Raw genomic sequence first — 19,407 nt, forward strand, 5'->3', positions numbered from 1 at the left:
CATTGTTCCCACAAAATTCCATTCATTTGTTTGGGGCGAAATATTCTTTGTTCTATATACTATGCCCATCAGCACTGAATGAACACTGAGGAGAGGCTGCTGATTACCATGAGACAGGCTGTACTAACAACATCAAACCAGCAGAGGGAGCTACAGGAGAGTGGCTCCTTCTGCACACATTCTGTAGTTGATATGTTTGCCTTGCTGGAGGGGCATACCCCAAAACGTATTTGTTGAGTTGCCATGAGATTTGGTGACAACGTCCATGTTTGCTAGATGATTAAACGTGGCCATTTTGGTCACCCAATGAGTATCCCTCTAGCGCCACCAGCAGGCCCAGCAGGGCATCTGTGTTTGAAATAACAGGTTGCTGCTAATCTTGTAATCCATAATTTCCCTCATATTTTTCTATCAGACTTTGTAATCAACATGCTTTAGTGTTGGAATTATTTGATTAATGATAATGCTGATCTATCTTGTATTTTTCTAGTTGTTTGTATTGTTATTATTATTATTATTATTACATTTTCTTTCTGTCCTTTCTTTCTTTATTTTGTTTTTTGTTGTTTCATTTCAAGCACCTTTTTATATAAGAAATCCACCCATCTACACAGTTAGATAGTAGGTTGCTTAGTCACTTGGTGTTTAAAAATCCTTAATGGATGTTAAGGAGCATGTTACTCCCCAGTATTGGTCACTTGATGGTTGTGCCACTGAAGTAGAGCAGGCAATGTTCCAAAAGATGACTGACATGTGCTCTCCCTCCATGACACACAACAGTGGATTCCTCCCAAATATTAAAACTCAGTGTAATGTTTTCCTGGGTATAACTGAACTCTTTGCAGGGAAAGTCTGCAAAGCCTAGTTACTTTCATCTACCATAGATCCAACCAAACTGGAAAACTCATTGTCAGTGCCTGTATTTCAAACTAGAAAAAAATGTAAACTTCCTCTTACTTTCCCTCAAAATCTGTTTCTGACAATACTTGTCAGCAGCTGCTGAATCTTGATTCATTTTAGATCTGTTGCGGTTAGTTTAAATGTTTCTTCACAAGCTTCAGGAGCATTGACAGGCAGTAAGTTATGTTGAATGCTGCTGACTTCACCTCTACTACATGCCAATGTGAACTGCCGGAGTGATGCTCTGCTGCTGCCACAGATATCTTCTCTGCTACCAGCATGCTTTACACATCTGCTTACATAGCAAGCATTAGTCCAGCTAGCAGACAGTACAGCAGGGCTTATGTTTTTTCTGGATTTTTCTGATACCTGGTTGCAGCCATCTATCTGACCACCTGTGTCCACCTGCCTCCGCGGCTCCTGTTTTTCCATTGGCGGAACGGCCTGCTTTTTCCTGAATGGCACCCAGGTTGCCATTGCCCTCCTTTACTTTGTTGTCATTGTCGCCGTCATCGTTGTCATCGATGATGACCAGCTCTGCCTTGAGGGAGCCGTCATACTCCTGGCCCCGCCCACTGTCATCTTGACTGGTTTGGAAGCCCATGAAGATGGCTGTGATTGGCTCTGTGGCGTCTATGGTGCTCAGGATAGTGTACGGGGCATCGGCCTCAAACAGGGGGGAGGGGGGTCTGTCAGACTGGGAGGGGCCATAATATAGAGCGCTGGATCGGTTGTTGCCATTATGGCTGTTCTCTGACTGGTCAAATGCGCGGTAGGGGGCGGGCCTGTAAAGATAAACATCCTCGTCCACACTGACGTAATCACTAAGAGGAATATGATTGGCTGGAGTGTAGCAGAGCTCTGACTGATAAGCTGATACTGTTTTCTGGTCATGTGATCTGGGAGGAGGGCAGCCATTGGTTCTGCCTCCACTCATCTTGCTGCTGCTTCTGATGATGCTGCTGGCACGGTTACTATTGTGATAACTGTGGTTGCCATGACAGTTTCTCTCAGTACAGTGATGATCCTCCTGCTGGTTTCGAAGGTAATGCCCCTCCCGCTGGTTGCTGTGGCAACACCTTTCCTTCTGGCTCCTGTGGCTTACCCTATCACCATAGTAATGCTCTTCACTCTGTCTTCTCAGCAAGTTTTTACTCTGCTGGTTACTATAGCAACAGCCTTCCTGCCCAACACTGTTTCTGGGATGATGGTTACCATAGTAATGCTTTTCTCCCTGGTTTCTGTGCTGATGCCCCTCCCCTTTTTGTCTCTCATCCAGGTGGTTGCTATAGCGACGCCCCTGCCTTCTACTATGGTTTTGTTGATTTCTGTGGCAATACTGAGTGGCGTCCCTCAGCAGCTGTTCCACCTCATTGGCTGACAGTTCAGACACACAGCTGTGGTCATGTGACCCCTGGGAGGAGACAACATGAATAGGTCACGGCTGGGAATAGAAAATGAAGAGGGCTCACACTGATACTTATGATGCTAATAGTAACAGTAATGACACCTGTTGAGCCTCCAGGGCATAAACACACTTCTGGCCATCGTCGAAGACTTTGACACCGCTGTGCTGCTTTAACTCCTGAGGTGAGACTTCGGCAGTAGAAACTACTAAACTCTCTCCAGTCAGCAGGTTTTTAGCCACATTGACCTCCATGGCAAACAGAGCTGAGACAGTGAGGGAAAGAAAGGTCATTAAAGAAGAGTTATTGGCGTGCTCTTTCCTTGCTTCTTTTCTTTTCAGGAGCCCATTTAAGGTGCTGCTTGAGTTCAAGGGCAAAGCATGAAAAAGTCAAAGGTTCAAGGCATTCTAAAGCCACATGATTCAATTCAGTTCATTTCAATTCAATTTAATTTGTATAGCGTCAAATCATAACAAAAGTTATCTCAAGGCGATTTACAGAAACCCAGCAGATATTGGCCAAATTCATGGAGCAAAATCTCCCCCAAGAGCAAGCGAAAGGCGACAATGGGGAGGAAAAAACCCTTTGAACAGGGCCAAAAACCTCGAGCAGAACCCGGCTCTGGGTGGGCGGCCATCTTCCTCGACCAGAAGGGTTGAGGCAGATGGCTGCGAGGAAGGATTTGTTTATAAAACAAAGCGTTTATTAAGGGGGTCATATCGACAGTAAGGACATTTTTAAAACAGCTGAGTAGCAATAACAGCACCAACAGGTTTTGACCATTTAGCCATCTTCAGGGTGCTGTGGTGGGGCACAGATAGATTTATACCTTTTGGCCAGCAGGTGTAATGAGTCATATGTGTAGACATGCAGTACAATGTCTGTGCATATTCTCACTTGTCCAGGTCAGAGGCATCTCAAGGAAACTGAATCAGGTCAGCTGGACTTATGTGTCTAGAAGACGTTTCGCCCCTTATCCAAGTGGCTTCATCAGTTCATGCTGTTCATAACACTAGACTGGTAGACTCATCTTCTAGACATATAACTAAGTCCAGTTGACCTGATTCAATTTCCTTGAGACATGCAGTACAAACATGAAAAATAATATATGATGGTAAATATAGTAAATACATACAATGGCATATTAGGGCTATTGCAGGGGAAAAAGGCAAAAAAAAAAAAAATAAAAAAAATCATAAAGCTGGAGAAGGGGGGGAAATATTTCAAGAAAAAAACTCATTAACTTTTTTTTTCCTCATACATTTGAGTTTTTTCTTGCAAATTTACAAATTTAATCTCCCCAAGCTCCATATTTTTTCCCCTCCCTACAGTAGCACTAAATATGAACACATTGCTGCTGCTGCTGCTGCTCAGTTGTTTTTTTACATTTCCTCATTGTGGATAGACACACACACATACACACATGCACGCACACACGCACGCACTCATGCACGCACGCACACACGCACACACACACACACACACGATAACATATTTTATAGGAATAAAAAGACAGGAAAATACAAATATAAAAATATCACACACATGTATCCAAAGTTACAAAGACAGGTCGTCAAAATGATAAAGCTGTTTACTGAAAATCCATTTTTTTTACCTCACAGGAGTAAATATGATAATCTCTGCAGGTTTTTAGATTTGCATGGAGCATATTCCATTCTCTATTGGCTTTAAACTTCCTGGTGTAGAATTAGCATACTGGCTAAAAGAATGGCCAGTATGCTAATTGACTACACTTACAGTTCATTTATAAGTAAACTGTGTCCTGCTATGGCCCTGATATAAAACTCTATTCTATTTCTAATTTCTAATTCTGTTTCTTAAGGGCTGAATAGTCGAGTGCTCATTCCAACTGTGTCTGCAATCAACATCTTAAAACTTGAATTCCATGATTCCATGAATTCCATGACCAGTGGGAACCCTGAAATGGATTCATACAGCACAGCGTATACAGAACAAAACACACTGTGTGTTTAAAAAACAAAAACAACATGTATGGACCAAAAGAGCTGTGTGTGTGTGTGTTTGTGTGTGCGTGTGAGTGTGTCTCACTGTGTCTCAGTGTGTTTGCCTCGCCGTCTGTCTGGGCTAGTGAAGAGAAGGATTCTGGGAGGGCTGGGATCACCGTGGCAACCGGTACAGGGTCTATGAGGCAGAAAACAAACAGAATAAAAGCCCATCGTCATGTTGCTGGGTTTCAAAGAGTGAAACTAACATGGTACCTGTGGATCCAGACTCACCTGGAATAAAGTTGTCCTGGACCTCCTGAAAGACAAGTGCATTACAATAAGTTCACTGCAATGGAACCACAAGAACACAGCCGTCTGGCATGTCTGTAATTGTGTGTGTGCGTGTGTATGAGTGTGTGTGTGTGTGTGTGTGTATGTGTTACCTTGATAATTTCCTCCGTACTTTTCTCCACAGCTTTCAGTTTCTTAAGGATGAAGCCCTCATTTGCAGAAATCAGAGTCTCCTCCCTTTCTAGAGACTCCACCTCCTTCTCAATCCTAACAGGTCAGGGTTACGTTTAGGTTAGCTTACTGCTATCTGAATGCATTAGTTTCAATTAGAAATGCTAACAAGACTAATAAATCATTTTATGTTAAGTACTGAAGCATGTGATAAATACAGTATCTCTCTGGTGGTCACAAGCGGGCACTCATGTTTCCATTTGTGTGTATGTGTGTGTTTTACCTTTGGATGTTAACCTGCAGTGCACTGGTCCGTTGCTGGTCAGTCAGAATGCTCTGTTGTCGCTGTACTGCATTATGGGAAGCTGAATCCCCTAGAAGCCACTGCTCCCTCAGAGACTTTTTCTGTTGATCACAAAGGTCAAAAGGTCACAACACGGAAAAGTATAGCTGTTCCCTCTATGTACAGTTGTCCCTCGCTATAACACGGTTCACCTTTCGCGGCCTCGCAGTTTCGCGGATTTTTTTAGTGCAATTTTGCATGCTTTTTTTTTTTTTTTTTACTGGACTTATTTTTCGACGAAGGTTTGAACTTTGAGAGTTTGAACAAGAGAGAAAAGTGAGAAAATGTTAATGCCTGTCTGAGAAAAGTGTATAAAGTGTGTAGTGAGGGGTTTTACAGCCTTAAAACATCTAGAATAATTGTAAAAAATAAAGCTGACTACTTTGCAGATTTCGCCTATGGCGGGTTATTTTTAGAACGTAACTCCCGCAATTAACAAGGGACCATGGTATATGGTAGCACCTAACATGGTGTAAAAACTAAAACAACCGAGAGCTAAGTAGATAAATAAAAACCTACATTTCAGATGAAGGCGCTAAATTCAAATACTGCTGACTGAAACAAGGAAGTACAAAGTGGTCACATTCTGAAACTGAAAACCCAAAATATTGGAAATACCTCTCTTCATTTAAATTACACTTAGACAATACCCAAAAATAATACTCCACATATTGCACATCTATCCTCTTTAAAGGGATAGCTCACCCAAAAGTATCCTGAAGTTTGGGATATGTTTGGCCACATTTGGGTAACTTTTGAGCACTTTTGCACCTTTGCACCAAAAAGTACTAGTAGGACCCAAAATACACACAATCACTCATGATTGCTGAGTACAACATATACTTGTCAGCTGCCAGGTTATTTAGGAACTTCCATACTGGACTTGTTATGTAAAGTTTCCTCAACTGCATGACTTGATCGATTAGTTTGTGTCAGGTGTTACTATCAAGGAGAAACAGATTTTGCTAACAAAAATCTTAATTTTAAAGTTGCAAATGCAAGTACATCAGAACTACCACATGTAAGGGATGATAACCATCCATGTGAGTGGTTTACCTTGTGGTAGTATCCCTCACATGTTGCAGTTTCTCTCTGATTATATGTGTTTAGGTGTACATGTGCATAGTAAACCTTTAGATGCTGTAGTTTGAGTTTCTCTCGATCCAGTTCCAGTTTTTTCTGCCTGATGTCCTCTTGAACACGGCTCTTCTCCTGGTACATGGAGGACGGGACAGAGAGGAGTGGGCAGATTAGTAATGGCATAAGAAAATCAGAGCAGAGCCAAGCAAATTAAAAACAGGATGAAGGTCAAACTTTACAGTAATGGCCTGGAGTCTCTCCTTCAGTAGGTCTGATTCATCCATGTTGCTCCTAGAGAGTGAATAAGAGACAGAGGGAGAGAGTGAGGCATTTGTCTGACACTCTTTTCCACAGTGACTTACAATGTAAGCAACAGTAGAATAATCTTAAATTGCTAGATCACCAACAGTACAATTAATCCAATCCTTAAATGAAGTGCAGGCCAGGAGTGAAGAGAGTACAGGTTTGAATGAAAACAGGACAGGTCAGTGCTCAGGCAGAACAAGGACACACAGTCATCCACCAAGATATATACACTGGGATGCCAACTGAGAAGGACAGTGTCAGCAGAGTCTCCACTGTCATACAGTTTGCCATCAATTCCCAGACTTTAAACCAGATTCATTCTAAAAATGCAGAAGTCATTCACATCGTTCCATTCCTGCAGCACACCTGATGATGAAGGGGGGGTCGTCATGGTGACTGTTGCCACCTGAATCCTGGCTGTGCATATCGGTTGTGCTGAGCTGTAAGGTTAACAGGGGCCTGTCGGGCGAAACGCTGATCTACAAGATCCTCAACAGCTGCTGTGTGTATGTGTGCCGCCTGTGTGTGTGTGTGGTCTCTCCTTACTGTGTTCCAGGAGACAGCCATCTCTCCCAGACTGGCAGTCTGCCATAAAGACCCTCCCAATCAGTGTTTCGATAATTTTGGAAGCAAACTGGTGTCTGGTTTTAGCCTTAGCCTTTATGCCAGCATAAAGACTAAGGCTAAAAGCAGCCAGGTTAGACCTGGCTGCTTTAGACAGTTGTAGTTGCAGTGGTAGTAGTAGCAGTAGTAGTAGAAGTAGTAGTAGTAGCAGCAGCAGTAGTGGAAGCAGGATAGGTAGTAGTAACAGAAGTAAGAGGAGCAGTAGAAGTAGCAAAAGTAGCAAGATTACAATAACAAACATTTTTCTATGATTCCACATACACTATATTGCCAAAAGTATTGGCTCGTCTGCCTTCACATGCATATGAACGTGAGTGACATCCCATTCTTAAACCATAGGATTTAATATGATGTGGGCCCACCCTTTGCAGCTATAACAGCTTCAACTCTTCTAGGAAGGCTTTCCACAAGGTTTAGGAGTGTGTTTATGGGAATTTCATCTCCAAACTGTTCCCACAAAGTTGGGAGCATGAAATTGTCCAAAATGTCTTTGTATGCTGAAGCATTAAGAGTTCCTTTCACTGGAACTAAGGGGCTGAGCCCAACTCCCGAAAAATAACCCCACACCATAATTCCTCCTCCACCAAATTTCACAGTCGGCACAATGCAGTCACACAAGTACCGTTCTCTTGGCAACCTCCAAACCCAGATTTGTCCATCAGATTGCCAGACAGAGAAGCGTGACTCGTCACTCCAGAGAACACGTGTCCACTGCTCTAGAGGCCAGTGGCGGCGTGCTTTACACCGCTGCATCTGACGCTTTGCATTGTGCTTGGTGATGTAAGGCTTGGATGCAGCTGCTCGGCCATGGAAACCCATTCCATGAAGCTCTCTACGCACTGCTCTTGAGCTAATCTGATGATCATATGAAGTGTGGAGGTCTGTAGCTATTGACTCTGCAGAAAGTTGGCGACCTCTGCGCACTATGCATCTCAGCATCCGCTGACCCCACTCTGTGATTTTACGTGGCCTACCACTTTGTGGCTGAGTTGCTGTCGTTCCCAATCGCTTCCACTTTGTTATCGTACCATTGACAGTTGATTGTGGAATATTTAGTAGCGAGGAAATTTCACGACTAGACTGGATTGCACAGGTGGCATCCTATTACATTACTATCACAGCACCATGCTGGAATTCACTGAGCTCCTGAGAGCGACCCATTCTTTCAAAATGTTTGTAGAAGTAGTCTGCATGCCAAGGTGCTTGATTTTATACACCTGTGGCCATGGAAGTGATTGGAACACCTGAATTCAATGACTTGGATAGCTGAGGGAATACTTTTGGCAATATAGATAGATAGATAGATTTTTATTGTCATTGCACAATCATATACGTATAATAATGCAACGAAATTAGGGCTCAGTCCTTTCGGTGCAGGGGAGAATAGAAAGCATCGTGCATTCTGCTAGTTGAATAGCCAAGTCCAGTAATAGATGGTTGCAGCCATGTCTCTGATATCAGAAAAAATTCAACAGTCACGGAAACACTTGTTGGATGTGCAAGCACAGTTCGTCATCCCGTGTTCGCCATGGACCTGGCGCTGGAAAATGCTGGGAGGCGGCGGCCCAAAGGGCTGTCCTTTCAGCTGTGTCAACGCGCCGGCCCTGCAGCCTCGGCGTCCTCCGGAATGTCCTGGCAGCGATGAAAGTCCGGTGAAATTGGCATCCCGCAGCGCAATCCCAAGCTCAAAAGGTCCTGATAACTGTTGTTTCCTTTGCTTGTTTACGTTTCCTCCTGGACTTGTCACTGGGAAGAACTATCCACAGAGGCCCCGGTGTTCTAACGGCGTCCTCCGGAATGTCCTGGTAGCGATGAAAGTCCAGCGAAAAAGGTACCTCGCAGCACAATCCCAAGCTCAAAAGGTGCTGACGACTGTACGCGTACATTGCCCAACATAAGGTGGTGTTTTAAGCTAAAAACACAACCGTTCACACATACAAAAACATATAATACGGCACCGAGAGTGGAGAGCTGTAGCCGCTGCGTCTATGCGCGCCGCCATGGCAACCACCAACCAATATAGTGTGTATCATCTCATTTGCCGGCATGCTGTTCCAGCTGCGCCACCATGTGTACCATGCCTGGCCTGTGTGCAGACCTGCAGAGTGCCATATAGAGAACGTGTCCACTGTTTGTGCATTCAAACGGATCTCCTCTACATCTTGTCTAAACAACAAATGTTTAAAACTTCAAATATTGAAGTATTTTGTCTAAAATTTAGAAGAAGTAAGCATTTACAAAGGAAAAGACCATTTGAAAAACTGGCTTTAAAGTCTAAAATTCACAGTGTGATGTTGATTATGTACAAGTATCTAGACAACTGGCTTATTTTTTTTTCTACATTACATGTTCATCAATTTGTATGATGGGCTTATAAACCTTCGGATGTAACTGGAGTGATTATCAGTGATGCATCCTCAGGTGCTGGGTGCAATCAACACTTTATGGTTGAGAGGACTTTGTTAATAATTATAAATCAATAAACATTTTTGTTTATTTTATGTATATTGTACGTCTAAAATTCTACAGATATTGACTGTTGAATATATTGTCAAGCTTTGAAGTCATATATTTATAAATTTATAATAATACAGTAAATAAGTTTCCCTGTAATTTGTTGTTGTTGTGGTTGTTTTCTACTTTTTTGATGTTTTTGCTACTTTTCTGGTGTTTTACTAATTGTCTGCTGATTTATTTGCAAATTTTTAATTTTTTTTAGTAAAAACACTCTACAAATTAAACAGTATTTTTTGGGGGCAGTTTCAGGTAATTTACTTATTTACTGTATTTTAATATAAATTTCAATAATAGTAAACAAAGTTTTCTTGTAATTAAAAAAAGTTTCTAGATTTTCGGGTTTTGCTCATTTGATGTTAATTTTCTTTTTTCTGTAGCTGCTGTTGCTCTGTGAGAACTGCTGCGTGAGAGTTTGTCCAGAAATAGAGGCAGTAGATCTGTTGCTTCCTCTTCCCCTAGTCTGGAGGTATAGACTATCTATAGATCTACCATGGGGTCAAATGTATTTTTATCCTTGGGGGAAGTAGGCTGTGTTGTGTATCAGAGGGGGCTTGACATGTCACTTACATGGAGTCTAGTTCAAACCTTTTGCTCTGGTCCTTTTAGAATTGCATGGAAAAGATTGCATCTAACAGTTAGTGTTTACAAAAGTAACTTAGTCATTTTTACTCCTGAGTACTTCAAATGTGCTACTAATTTTTTTTTTTTTTTTTTGCCAGTTTTTTGTTGTTTTTGCTACTTTTCTGGTGTTTTACTAATTGTCTGCTACTTTAGTAATTGTCTGCTGATTTATTTGCTCTGGTAATAAATATGCTACTTTTATCAACAAAGTCACACCACTTCTGGAGATTTCTAGTGAAAAAAAACACACACACACAAAAAAAACCCATCAGAAACAAATATCTGTTAAAAGCAGCCTATTTCTGATTTAGTAAAGACAATGAAAGCTAAGAAACTCTAAATGGATAGTACAAGAACAGGACACTGATTTTCTGATTGATTCCAACTCAAATTCACAAAGTCCCAGTTCAGCTTGATTCTGACTGATTTGGAAAGATTTGGTATCAATTAATTTAGGAGTACTTCCCTGACAACACCAGTTTGACAGCTTATGTATAGCTTTGCTTTTGCTCAACTGAACTATGTGGTTCTTTAAAGTACTAAAGGTTCTTCATTTTTATTGGTGTTATTTGGTGCCAGTAGCATGAAATTAGGACAGAAACTAACAATTATTTTCATTACAATTACAATTCAGTTACAATTACAATTCACATTTGGTAAGATTCCGCATCAGTTAATTTAGGAGTACTTCACTGACAATACCACTTTCACAGCTTACATATAGCTTTGCTTTTGCTCAACTCTGCTTTCGTGTCATGGTTTTTAAATCCTAAATGCATGAAGAAATCTGCTCTGTTGATGGCACTGGCATCATTGGAGGAGCTCCCACCATTATTTTACTCATTCATTCAAAATGTAGTTTGGTAAAATGAGTTTCCATAGGCTACTAATTAAGCAGACAACATGCAGGACGGAGGAGTGTTATAAATAACATTTAGCAAAAATCCCACTTAAAAAGATTCAAAGATCAACCTCAGGATTTTAAGAATTGATATCAGACCAGAGATCATTATTAATTCAGATATCTATATTTTCATCCATCCCCATATAAGAAAAAGAACAAGTTATAACAAAGGGAGTTACATGTGATAAATGCTGAACATGTGTCTGTTTTGCATGAACATACTGTCTCCATTAAGATATTTCAGGGGTAAAAATACCCCTAGTCTATGTTAATGGAGACTGGTCCAGATTCTGCCATGAAGCTTCACCAGTCAGTTGGCTACGTGTTTCTATAGATGTGGGTCATGGCTGTTGGTTTAAAGGCAGGGTTCAGATGGGGTAGAAGGAGGCTGTGCTCTGGAACAGGAGGGGATTCTTAGACAAAAACACTGACTGCTTCCTCCAAGCCATTATTTGTCCAAGTCTTGGTTAACCCTTTGCAAATTCACTTGATATCTTTCAAAACATGGGGAAAATGGGATGAGGAAATAAGCAAAACATTACTGGAACATTAGCAAAAAAATTTGAAAAACATTACAAGACAATTACCAGAAAATTAGCAAAAACAAACAAACAAACAAACAAAACAGCACAACAAACAAATAAATTATGAATTATATTTAGAATATATAATTATTAAAATTGTATTTTAATATCAGATGAGTGACGGTGGGTGGACATTAGATTTCTTGCATTTAAATTCTTGTGAAGCACAAGCAAAGGCGCAAGCACTTAACCCTTTGAAAGGAAAGTCATTTGATTTCTTTCAAAAACATGAGAAAAAAGGTGATGAGCAAATTAGAAAGAAATGACCCCAAAATTTTTACTAAAACCGAAGCCCATATCCCTTCCATGTAGGGTCAGCTGCTCACCCCATATGAGCAGAGCCAGAGTGCTAGCATGCTGCTGACCCAGTGGCTCAGCTCTAACCTGCACACAGGGCTCAGCACGGCAGTCCGCCCTAACAAAGCAGTCCCCAGGAGGAAAAAGGGCTTTCACATTATTCTGCCCCAACTTCTCCAAACAAGCCAGCCCGTCTACAGTGGGGGCTTCATGCGGCCCACACGGGGTCACACACAGCTTGTCAATTTGCCAGCCTGTCAGTCATTCAGTCAGTTGCCCCAGGACAAAGTGAATCTGCCCAGCAGCCATTCCCAGAAAAATATTGCTTCCTAAATGCTTGTTCAAAATGCTCTCTGGCTCCACACAGAACCATCAGCAGCTGAAGAACCTCTTAATTAAGTGGATGGTTCTTCAAACACTTTATGTGGTTCTTTAAAGTACTAAAGGTTCTTCATTTTTATTGGTGTTATTTGGTGGTGGTGGAATGAACAATTATTTTCATTACAGTTACAATTCAGTTAAAATTACAATTCATATTTGGCAGATGCTTTTATCCAAAGCGATGTACATATGAGATTTTTATACACCACAAGCAAAGATCTATTCAGTAGAGAACAACGACATCAAGTGCCATAAAGCTTTAGTTCTGGTCCAGATGACAGAGCAGCTACAAGGCAGTGCAAGGTCATGTACGGAGTGCACAGAGTGCATAGAGGAAGGATTACCCATTAGGTGAGATGGTGATCCCTGAATAGCTGGGTTTTTAGCCTTTTCTTAAGAACTGAGAGGGACTCTGCATGTCCAATGGAGTTTGATAGCTCGTTCCACCACTGAGGAAACACAGAAGAGTCTAGCTTGTTATGCTGGCAGCACCAGGCGCCACTCCATGGCAGAGAGAAGTGGGTGGGAGGGAGTGTAAACCTGAAAGGTAGGGGTAGTTTTGGTTGCTGCTTAGTCATTATCAAGTAACCTGCAGATTATTTTCTCAATGAATGGATTAATGTCTCAGTCTATAAAACATCAGAAAACCTTTTTAATTCCTCGTCTGGAACTGAATGAAGGAAAAAGGAATGTCAACAAAGAGCCAACAACATGTTCATGTTGGTTTTCAACCTGCCCACAATCATTTGATTTCAAATGCTCAAAGAACCTTTTATTCAGAAAAATTGAGAGCCATTTAAAAAAAGGTTCTTTACTGAACCAGCTGGGACCACAAAGAACTTTCTTAAAAATGGTTCTTTAAAGAACATCTTACTAAAAGGTTCTTTGTGGAACCAAAAACGTCTCTTCTATGGTATCACTCGAAAGAAACTTTTTTTTTAGCATTTCTGCTTTATTTGACAGTGACAGTAGAGACAGACAGGAAAGGCAGGGGAGAGAGAGGGGAAGATTTAAACCCAGGACACTGCCATCAGGACTCAGCCTTAACAAGTGGTACGTGCTCTACTAGGTGAACTACCAGTACACCCCTGGAGAACCATTTTTAGTTCCAGTTGGCACCTTTATTTTTCTGTGTGCAGTGAGTAATATGGGGGATGTAACTAAATGAAAGCTGGGTAGTTTCCAAGCTGCTAGCCAGTCAGCCAGCCAGCCAGTCAGTAAAGCACTTCATAAAACTGTACTAATCTGCTCATCAGGTTGTTAATCTGTGTAAACCATCTGCCTGCCAGCTAGTAGACAGCAGGAGATGGAGGGGGACCATGTGGACCCATCAGGGTAATGATGACCACATGCTCAATACCTGACTGTCAGCAAAACCACACATTACCATGTCTGTCCCATGGAAAATGACCTCCATGTTACCATGACATCATACTACTATTTTACTAGAGGTGATGAAACTTTATTTCACACAATACTTTAACTATTTCACTTCACAAAAAATACTTTTTTCACAGCACCATGCAGGCAACCTGCACAACATCTCCTGAGTCCATGTGGTTCATACTTGAGTCATCTACTGTGTGGAAAGGCTGCAGAGGAATGAAAAGTCTTTTGTATCTGGGGGCCATATTTAAGCTTATGGAGCTGAACATCTCACTAACATTTGTTAGTGAGAGCAGAAGAAATTATCAGAGAAATGTGCAGCACTGCATATGCAAAACATCTTTCAGCTCAAAGTCTCATTAAAAACAAGATATGAATTCTTGAAAGTTAGCCGATTCACTGGGTCAGACCTTAACGAAACATCCATACATAGTAACCCTATGATTAATCCTCTTATTATTAACAAATGTTTCATTAATTTTATTATGATAGTAAAAAATTGCAAAAAAAAACAAAAAAAAAACTAAATAGATTATATGAAAATTAGAAAAAAGGAAAAACAGCTTTGCAAAAGAAGTTTCAAGAAAACTATACATAGTTATTAAAGTAACATATTTACATCAGTGATGAAGACCAAAGTCAGATTTAAGTCAGATATAATTCATCTTTTGAAGTATAGTATTGAAATATTACAGCAAAATTCTAAGCTGCTCTGTTAATATAACTGGAATATTATTCTGATGTTCATTAGGTCAGGAGTCCATAAATAATGAAGAAAACAAGTATAGAATGTATAAAGAAATGACAAAATAATTTTTTCTGTTCTTTTTTGTTATATGTTTATTTATTGTATAAATGAATGAGATCAATAAATCCTCAAACATCTAAAGGATGAAAATAGAATGACATCATTTAGAGGCCAGAATAATATAAGTTGCTGCAACCTTGCAACTTATGCAGTCCTGTATGAAGCCGGCAACACAAGCAACAAGGTGAAACTGAAGCTTAAGCAGAATTAAGGAATTATCCTCTCTCTCTCTCTCTCTCTCTCAGGCTGGTAGATTAAACAGCCAAGTCAAACAAGTCAGTGAGCGAGCCTATGGTGGGACATGTCAATGTTCCACCATAGGAAAGGCAGATTCCACACAGCAGAATTCAGAAATGCCTGAGGAGTTCAGGCCACCTCTTTTACCTCAGCATGACCCGACACAGAGGAGCATTCCAACAGACTCCATTGTATCTGCTTTTGTGTGCATCTGACATTAAAATACGACATTCAAGACAGGCATTTCAAAGTGTTCATCAAGTTTTAAGTGTCAATTAACCTATATTAATTCGAAGGTTTATTAGTGCTGGCATGAAGCTGAGAGGTTTTATCCCTCCTCAGTAAACAAAGTGGTGTGTCCTGCCACCGTCACTGTACCGTAGCCTACAGTGCACACGCCACTCCTGGCCCCTGCCACCAGTATGACAACTAAAGACAGACAACTACCACACATCCACGGAATATGAGACTGAAGTAAATTCTACCAAAAGAAAGGCCGTTGCACTTGAAAAGACGTGTTGGTCTTAAAAATGCTGTGTATAACATGTAAATGTTGAATTCTCACTTCATCCTCTGCTTGCAAAAGTGCGAATTCATTTGCTCTGAACTGTCAGGGCAAGCTGTCTGCCTCTTTAAAAAAGCCAAGATGTTTTTAGACTATTTCACCAGCTAAAGTCAGCAGAAAACGGCCTTAGGAAGTGTTCGAGGTCGCCTGACTCAGAGGTAAAGCTGTTAGGGGACAACAGAGCGTTGTACCGAAGCGTCACAGAATGTCGTGCCTGGCTGGTGTGTCGGTGAGTGTGCGTACCTCGCGCTCAGTCCGCCTCCCTCCTCGTGCTCCACTCAAGCAGCTCTTGTGTCTCCCGCGGGAAGCTCGCGCTCACTCCTCAGGTGTGGGCGGGCACCTGCACGTCGTCTTATACAGATTGACAGTTGGCTGTCCTCCTGTCAACCAATAGGAATGAACTCCTGTGTGTGCCTGGGAAATATTTTTTTCCTAAGACGGTAAGTCACATATTATCGTTATAGTGGTTGTTTTGGTTTATTGTTAAGGTTAGGGTAAGGCATGAGTTGGTTATGGCTAAGAGGGAACGGCTGTAGAGAATGAATGTAAATCAATTAGGACATGCCATCGCCCTACTAGGACTAATTAGATACATAAATAAACAAACAGATAAATAAATAAAAATAACAAGCCTAGGAAGATTTCTGGGTAGCATACACCCAGTTGTTGTTGTTTTTGTGTTTATTGAAAACGCCTTCAACTATACAAATATTTCAAATATGTGTTTAACATAATGTTATACAAAGAAACAATAATAGAATAAAACTAGAATTAGCAAAAGAAGAAACTTTAAGAAACTTTAAATGTGCAATATTGCAAAAACACACTTCTTTAAAATAACATTAGTATAACCCCCCCCCCCCCCCCAAAAGGTTAGTCTTAAATGATGTCATAGGCTGACAGTTTTACTTTTTAGTGAGTATGAGTTAAATCATTTTTATATATTCTTTAAATTTATATCAAAGAAAAAATACTGAAACTGGGGTAACCTTTGAGACTCTGCATTTATGTATGTGAAATAGTATGTGAAAATACCCTGTACAATTAACAATTATAATAACTAATGACATTTTCACATTCATTTTTAACATTATGACTTGTTTTTACATTACATTTTGAGCGGTCATTTTGGCTTATTGTTAGGGTTGGGGTTAAAGCTAGAGTAGGAGTTAGGCTAACATTAGAGCATGGCTGTAGCAAATGAATGTAAGTCAATTTGGTCATGTCTTTACCATCCCAGGGGGGAAAAAATCACACCCCTAGGAAGATTTCTGGGTAGGATATGCCCACATGGTTAGCAAACTAAGGCTGTTTGAAGGGCAAAAAATAAAAAGTTATGATGCATCATGTAGGATGAAATAATCTTTAACTTTAATCTCTGTCTGCGATTAAGATTAACATTGTTATTAAGTGATCCAGATTTAAAGTAAAACACAGAGAAAATACACAGGGAAGTAATAACTTGTCAAATTTTTATTCACAAATACCTCCAAAGTATAATGCAGAGGCAACTATTAACATTTGTTTCACACACACACACATGCATGCACGCACGCACGCACGCACGCACGCACGCACGCACGCACGCACACACACACACACACACACACACACACACACACACACACACACACACACACACACAACAGATCTGAACATTGGAAAGGGGGTGTGACATAGTTGGGCAGATCTGGCCAAGAACTGCTGGGTGATTCATAATAACTCCCCACACATTGTCATTGATGCTATGATTTTTCCCCTGGATTTTCATAGACAGTTTTAGTGTAGCTTGGTCTGAATGATGCTTCAGAGGCTTTTCATGCAAAAAAAAGAAAAAACAATATTGAGTAAACACTAAGCACGTGTATTTCTTTTTTTCTTGTTGGTATTAAAATGCTCCCATTTAAAGGCATCAGATGTTGGAACAAAATCAGCTATAAACAGCTTCAGGCCAAAAATAACTATGTGTATCTTTTTTCCATATTCCAATTTGATTTGATGAAATGGAATTATTTGATTGTCCTGCACTAACTGGACTATTCAACATGAATAGGCCAGTGATGCTGTTTGAAGTAATTCCTCCAGCTGTGGAATCTGTATATTTGTATAAGCCCTTTAACTGTTTACTCATTCTCCTAGGCTATAATAGACAGTATTAGAGAGATGATTAGTGGATATTAATTCCTTATATTTTCATAAATATGTCAGTACGTATTATGTAGTTGTAATTCTAGTATTGATTTTTTTACTTGGTGGTCACTTAGTACCATAGAAACTGTTTATTTGCATAACTATACACTTTATAACTATAACTATAAATAACTGTTTATTTAACCATTTAACTGTGTAATAATTTATACCTGTAGGACTTTACAACAATTCATGAGTGCAATATAATGTGTATGTAGATACACTTTTTTACACTCCTCAATTTCTTATTTCTTCTTCTTATAATTTAATTCTTGTCTCAGGAATGTCAGGGATCAATAAAGTATTCCTTATTGCAACTCTGATTCTGAAAACTGTAGTTGTACCATTCATATCACACCATTCATTCATTTGTAAAGGATTCAACTGTTTGCAAACCTTTGCCAAAACACTAAAGGTAGCATCATAAATTGTTCTGAAATAGAAACACTTGCTAAGCGTGTATGGATGTTTATTTTGCAGTGAGTTGAATAAACATGATTTTGTTGGTGTGTTAAGATTTTGTAATGATGGTGGTAAGATTGGGGATTACTGTCAGTGTGTGTGTGTGCATGTGTGCCTGTGTATGCGTGACACAGCAGTGCATGAGTCATTGTGTGATAATTACCTATAATTCTGTTAGGCAGGCAGGGAAGGATGCATGCTGTCTTTTTCCATCTGCTTCTGTGTGTGTGTGTGTGTGTGTGTGTGGGTGGGTGGGTGTCAAGAGTGGAAATAAAGATAGTTATATAGAACAGAAAAATGAAAAACAGAGATTGGTCAACCTTTCTCCTTCTTTGTCACACACACACACACACACACACACACACACACACACACACACACACATGCACACACAATGAAATAGTTGCTCCCTTCACAGAGCTTCTCTCAGTGCTCTGAAATGTGGATCTTCATAACCAGCTCATGTTCACTAATGCACAGTTAAAAAAAAAAAAAAAAAAAAAAAGATTAGCATTTAGAGAGCTGATTTTCTGGAAAAGCCCCACTGACTGCTGCTCAGTTTACTTTTTAGGCCAGTTTTAGTGTCGCCCCCTGGAGGTGGGAACATATATTCTTGTAAGTGGAACACTCCCAGTGGTACAAAAGCATACTAGGGCTATTTTGGGGAGAAAAAAATGGAGCCGAGAAATGGGGGGTAATATTCCAAGAAAAAAGTGAATAATTTCTGACATTTAAGTTGCAAATATTCAAGAAAAAAAAAAACACAAATTCATGAGAAAAAACTGTGAAAATTCTGTGATTTAAAACACACATATTTATGGTGCGCATCCTCTTGGCCAATCAGCATTTTGAGCCTGGTCTTACCCTTCATTCTTGGTGTACCACTTCTTCACCTATCACAGGTGAACTTCATCCTCAATAGTTTTTCTCTTACTTTTTTTTTTTTTTTTTTTTTGGTCAAGGAAGCACATGCATTGACTTTGCAGGCATTTGTCATGTATCAGGCCTGGAGTTGATGATCTCCTCAAACTCTACTTTGACATGGGATTTAGTAACAAGGAAATCCTGGTGATTTTATATCATAATCACAAGATTGTTTTCTTCTGAATCAAGTCACAGCAATGCCTCTTCAAAGTCCAGATGCTAATACTGATGAGAGGATTGTGATTCTGGGCTTAAATCAGCAGGATTTCCTTGTTACTAAATCCCATGTCAAAGTAGAGTTTGAGGAGATCATCAACTCAAAAGTTATCTTATCAGTTATACTTTCTCGTAAATTTGCAACTTTATAATCTCATGATTTGAGAAGGGGTTGTTTTTCTCATAACTGTGTGAGTTTTTTTTTTTTTTTTTTTTGCCATAAATTT

The 19,407-nt window shown here is 40.1% G+C and overlaps 1 protein-coding gene across 2 annotated transcripts; it reads right to left on the minus strand.

Moving 5' to 3' along the window:
• Positions 1-226: 226 nt before the first annotated feature.
• On the minus strand, positions 227-15,691 carry palmda (palmdelphin a). 2 transcript variants are annotated; one of them, XM_030073938.1, is made up of 9 exons: positions 15,632-15,691; positions 6,398-6,449; positions 6,210-6,290; positions 5,019-5,140; positions 4,717-4,831; positions 4,565-4,589; positions 4,377-4,469; positions 2,411-2,571; positions 227-2,314 (listed from the first exon to the last, which is right to left on the minus strand). In XM_030073938.1, exons 2-9 carry the CDS (start codon positions 6,440-6,442, stop codon positions 1,220-1,222), a joined length of 1,737 nt encoding a protein of 578 aa, XP_029929798.1. In that variant the 5' UTR covers positions 6,443-6,449; positions 15,632-15,691; the 3' UTR covers positions 227-1,219. The 2 variants fall into 2 exon arrangements, with proteins under 2 accessions (XP_029929798.1, XP_029929799.1); XM_030073939.1 differs by lacking the exon at positions 15,632-15,691 and adding an exon at positions 15,580-15,626.
• Positions 15,692-19,407: the final 3,716 nt, after the last annotated feature.

Source organism: Myripristis murdjan, chromosome 17 (assembly GCF_902150065.1).
Source record: "Myripristis murdjan chromosome 17, fMyrMur1.1, whole genome shotgun sequence".
Taxonomy (NCBI): domain Eukaryota; kingdom Metazoa; phylum Chordata; class Actinopteri; order Holocentriformes; family Holocentridae; genus Myripristis; species Myripristis murdjan.

Excerpts from the sequence above, each read along its gene's own strand:
- palmda (XM_030073938.1), bottom strand. The coding sequence starts at position 6,442 with ATGGATGAATCAGACCTACTGAAGGAGAGACTCCAGGCCATTACT. Across the intron at positions 4,590-4,716 it reads GTACGGAGGAAATTATCAAG|GAGGTCCAGGACAACTTTAT; the intron begins GTAACACATACA and ends CTTGTCTTTCAG. Across the intron at positions 2,315-2,410 it reads ATGCCCTGGAGGCTCAACAG|GGGTCACATGACCACAGCTG; the intron begins GTGTCATTACTG and ends GTCTCCTCCCAG.